The sequence below is a fragment of the Nematolebias whitei genome, chromosome 3 (genome assembly GCF_014905685.2).
Source record: "Nematolebias whitei isolate Nwh7 chromosome 3, NemWhi1, whole genome shotgun sequence".
Classification (NCBI taxonomy): Eukaryota; Metazoa; Chordata; class Actinopteri; order Cyprinodontiformes; family Rivulidae; genus Nematolebias; species Nematolebias whitei.
This window is the reverse complement of record NC_056500.1, coordinates 3,467,456-3,472,806: the sequence shown is the minus strand read 5'-3', so window position 1 is coordinate 3,472,806 and position 5,351 is coordinate 3,467,456. Positions and strand designations below refer to the sequence as shown.

At 39.8% G+C, this 5,351-nt stretch overlaps 1 protein-coding gene across 1 annotated transcript; it reads right to left on the bottom strand.

The window, feature by feature from the left end:
• Positions 1 to 290: 290 nt before the first annotated feature.
• On the bottom strand, positions 291 to 5,314 carry LOC119430395 (gastrula zinc finger protein XlCGF8.2DB; the record flags this gene model as incomplete). Its single annotated transcript, XM_037697800.1, is given in 2 exon segments — positions 291 to 325; positions 4,387 to 5,314. Coding segments are annotated over 2 exon segments (963 nt in total), but the record flags the coding sequence as incomplete, so codon positions are not given.
• Positions 5,315 to 5,351: the final 37 nt, after the last annotated feature.

Below are 5,351 nucleotides of genomic sequence, written 5' to 3'. Positions count from 1 at the left end.
GTCCTGCCCCTACATCATCTCGGACCCTGATGCAAAATAAATGTTGCAATAAATGCAACAAAATGTTAGCTCTGCATTATTGGCCTTCATCTTTTGAAAGACGAAATGACTCAGCAAAAAATAATCCATCCACATGAACTGACTGAATACTGTTGCAACTTTTATGCGTTGCAATAATTAACATTTTCCATCTGAGAAAATTCACCAAGCGTAACCAGTCTAACAGCAACTGAATTTCAAGAGCCAAATCTAGAATTTCTTCCTAAGTTTCAATTAGTCCTAAACACTCGTTAGTGGTCATCTAAAAACCCTAAAGATTTAAAACCTGCAACCAGAGGCAGGTACAGAAGTGAAATTTAGAATACTTTATACTTCACAAGCCTAAATTAAATGTACAGTTTACAGCAGCCTTTTATTTGTTACAGAAAACAAAGAAAGTTAAATAATTTGTATTTGATTTGTTAAAGTGGTTTATGACATGAAAATGATTAATTACAAAATCAGTTTAATATTTTCTGGAACACTCCCAAGCAAAGTGATCTCAGTTTGGAGAAACAAGAAGATTCCTGATAGAAAAAGAAACATTTTTAGACCAAGAACATCTGAAAAAAAAAAGTTTTTAGTCTAAAACAACTCAAACGTTTTGAAGCAAAACAGATGTGGTTCAACAAAAATGCATAATGTGGATTTTAATATGGAGATGTACACCTCAGAACTTCAGCATCAGGTAATTTTGTTACATTATCTAAGCGTCAGATAGAAACAAAAAATAAAGATAAAAAACTGAACACAATTTAAATATGGGGTTTCTAATCCTGGTCCTTGAGATCCACTATCCTGCATGTTTTACTAATTTCCCTGCTCCAACTCACCTGATTCAATAGATGAATTACCCCCTCATGTTCTGCAGAAACAGCTGATTTAAATCAGGTGTGTTGGAGCAAAGAAAAGTCTGACAGGACGGTGGTCCTCCAGGACTAGGACTAAACACCTCAGATCTTAAATGGCAACAAAAACAATTCATTGACTGCCAATACAAATTCTAAACCAATAAAGAATAAAAGCATTTTCTGTCTAAAGTGAATTTCTCTAAATATCTACTGTCTGCGTCTCTCCATTGGCGCCATCAAGTCCAGAACTGAATTGAAAATCTTACTTCTAACCTACAAAGCTCTCAACAACCTAGCTCCATCTTATATTGGAAATCTTGTTGTTCCATATTGTGCATCTGTTTTTATCAAATCCAGCTGGTTGAAGCAGACGGCCGCTTGACCAGAGCCTGGTTTTGCTAAAGGTTTCTTCCTCATGAGCTTTTCCTTTCCACTGTCGCCTTCATGCTTGTTCAAGATGAGAGTTCTGTGATGGAGTTAAACTCAAAGCTGCTCCTCAGACAAATAATGTTAAATTATTTTAAATATGAATGGTTCTGTTCAGTGTCCTGAGACGACTTCTGTTGTGACTTGGCATTATATAAATAAATTGAATTGGAAAAATAGAGCGTTTAGAATTTAGAAACATTGTTTGGAATATTGCAAGTGTGGGAAGACTTTAAAATGCTTTTATATATATATATATATAAATAAATAAATCCTAAAATAAACTACTACTTAATACTTGAAGTACTATTCCTACTTCGTGGTTTTTCACTTACTGTGGGGCTTCAGGATACAGATCCCCCACGATAAACTAGGGACTATTGTACAAGATTTTTAAAAGTCAGAATAAACTGTGCATGCTCATTCATTTAATTGAAATAATTAAACAAAACAACAGTTTTAGTCTTGTTTTACCTTTCAGACAAACCTTTCCCACTGGTCCAACAATGTTCAGTCAGGTCATCTTGATGATTTTGTTTTTTGCGGAGATGTTTTGTCCTTCATCCAAAGGACTTCATCAGTCCGAGGAGCCACAAACAAACAGAGTCCCACAAGCAGCACACTCCCATAGTGGAAAAAAACTTGTTGGTGATCAGATGGTTTCTGGGGCCTGCCCTCCATAAGGTAAAAGTCAAAACCTTTTATTCAGTGAGTTGTTGTGGTTTTTGAAACTTGTTCTATCACTGTAACTTTTTGCACAGGTCTCACATGAGAAAGGCTTCTCACCTGTGTGAGTTGTCAGAGTCAGAATTCTTGGTCGTTCGCAACACGCGTTTGTTGATTTCTATATTTGGGTATCTTGGTCGACTCACATCTCTCTTTTAAGCTCCATGTGGAAAACTTGGTAAAGAAACTGAAAGTTAAACTGATCCTGTCTAACTCTGAATGTTAGGAAACGCCTTGTATCTGTGACTTTCCTTCCCTCCATTGATTTTGGTGACATTATTTACATGAACGCTCCTACAAGAACCCTGCAGATGTTGGATGCTGCAGATGTTGGATGCTGCAGATGTTGGATGCTGTCTATCATGGTGCACTAAGATTCATAACTGGCTGTGATTATCGTACCCACCACTGCACCCATTATTCACTGGTTAACTGGACATCATTAACTTCACGCAGACTCTCCCACTGGTACATTTTCATCTTTAAATCACTTCTTGGTCTGCTGCCTTCATACATCTCCTCCTACATGTCTCTGTGTGAGTGCAGCTACAGTGTGCGCTCTCAGGACATCATTACCTGCAGTGTTCACTCAGTGAGGACTGAACTAGACAAAAGGGCCTTCTCCTACTCCGCTCCTGTTTCCTGGAACATCTTACAAAAAGATTTGAAGCTCTCGACCTTGACCTCTCTAAGTGGCTTCAAAAATCTGTTGGACTCCTGGCAGAGACCAATGCAGACATGTTCCTGTTTTTAGTTTTATACATTCACCTTATAATCTAGCTGTTTTTGTTACATTTTTTGCATCTTATTTGTAAAAAAAAAAAACAACAACAAAAAAACTATGCCTCTTCAGAATTGTCGATTATTGTTGCTGTTGTCCGTTGTTGTCATCATTCTTGGTTGAAATCAGGTCTCTTGTAAATGAGTCCCCGAGGCTCAATGGGATTAACCTGTCTAAATAAAGGTTGAATGAATGTGGGACATGTGGTAGAACAAAATTATGTTCACAGGGTCCCAGTTACAATAAAATGTAAAAGAAAAACAGTAATAACATCTAAGATATGAACTAAGAAAAATATCAACTAAAAATACACTAAGCATTAATAACATAAAAACATTATGTCAAACAGCAGCACGAACATGAGTCTGTGTGAGTAGATGAACACGCATGAACACAGCAACAAGAAACTGATCAGCAGCAACAAGAAACTGATCAGCAGCAACATGAAACTGATCAGCAGCAACATGATGTGATTTTTCATAGTGATGATCCTGGTTATGGATTCATGAGCCTAACAGCCTCAGGGTAGAAGCTGTTCCTCAGTCTAGTGGTTCTACACTTAATGCTCCTCAACCTCCTTCCTGAGGGGAGTGGGGCAAAAAGTGTGTGTGCTGGGTGAGTGAGGTCCTTCATGATGCAGGTAGCCCTCTTCCTGCATCTGGAGGTGTAGATGTCTGTGATGGTGGGGAGACTGACTCCAGCATCTTCTGTGCAGCCTTCACCACTCTCTGCAAAGCTTTTCTTTCTGCAGCTGTGCAGCCTCCATGCCACACTTTGATGTTGGAGCACAGGATGCTCTCCACTGCACACCTGTAGAAGGAGGTGAGGACTGAGCTTCCCAGACCAGCTCGTCTCAGCCGCCTCAGGAAGTAGAGTCTCTGATGAGCTTTCTTAATCAGGCTGGTGGTGTTGTTGCTCCAGCTGAGGTTGTCATTCATGTGTACACCCAAGTACTTGTAGCTGGAGACCACTTCCACTGCAGATCCTCTTATGTTCATTGGGGGTGTAGGTGTGTTTGTTCCTTCTGAAGTCCACAATCATCTCCTTTGTCTTCTTCACATTGATGTGAAGGTTATTTTCTTTGCACCAGCTCTCCAGGTGTTCCACCTCCTGCCTGTTGCTGGACTCATTGTTTGTGATGCATCCCACCACCACTGCAAACTTTACAATGCGACAGCCTGGATGGGTAGCTGTACAATCATGCGTGAGCAGAGTGAACAGGAGAGGGCTCAACACACATCCCTGAGGAGAGCTAATGCTGAGGGTTATGGTAGAGGAGAAGTTGTTGTGGATCCTCACTGACTGTGGTCACTTTGTTAAGAAGTCTAGTACCCAGTTGCAAATGGAGGGACTTAGTCCTAGTGTGAATAGTTTGTCCATCAGGGTTTGGGGGATCATGGTGTTGAAGACAGACATGAAGTCCCCAAATAGGAACATACGGATGTAAGAATCTTTCTGCTCCAGGTGGTTGAGCGCAGTGTGGAGATGGCATCCTCTGTAGATCGGTTCTCGCGGTATGGGTCTTTGGGGCATTGTTCGCTCCTTCCTTTATAATCTGCTATGCACTTAATGCCCCTCCACATGCTCCGAGGGTCATGTGGTATTTTAAATTGTGTTTATCACTGTAACTTCTTCCACAGGTCTCACATGAGAAAGGCTTCTCACCTGTGTGAGTTCTCATGTGTCTGATTAAATTACAGTTTTTATGAAAACCTTTTCCACAGGTCTGACATGAGAAAGTATTCTCACCTGTGTGAGTTTTCATGTGTATGTTTAAATCAAATTTCTGATTAAAACTTTTTCCACAGGTCTGACATGAGAAAGGCTTCTCAACTTTGTGAGTTGTCATGTGTCTGACTATAGCAAATTTCTGATTAAACCTTTTGCCACAGGTCTCACATGAGAATGGCTTCTCACCAGTGTGAGTTGTAATATGGTATTTTAAACTATTTCTACCACAGTATCTTTTACCACAAGTCTCACATGAGAATGGCTTTTCACCTGTGTGAGTTGTCATGTGGCATTTTAAACTTTTTCTATCACAGTATCTTTTTCCACAGGTTTCACATGAGAAAGGTTTCTCACCAGTGTGAGTTGTCATGTGGTATTTTAAACTTTTTCTATGACAGTATCTTTTTCCACAGGTCTGACATGAGAAAGGTTTCTCACCTGTGTGATTTCTCATGTGAACTGTTAAATTATATTTGCTTTTGAATTTTTTTCCACAAGTCATACACAATAAAGGCATTGTTTGGTCTATCTTTAGGTTTGGACGGTCCACATCATCACCATATCCTCCTGTTTGTAGATTTGTCTTATTTTGTTTCGGCTCTTCATCTCTGCAGGATCCTGGCTCTACATTCCTGCTTCTTTCCTGATCTTGGGACTCCACTTTAGGAGCGTTTTGTGAAAGGAGTTGGTCCCTGTTCGGTTCCAGTTCCCTGTGGTTTCTTTCATTAAAATCAGGAGTTACCATAAAGTTTTCAGTCTCCGGCTCCTCTTTTATCTCTAGAAATTCTGGTTCATCC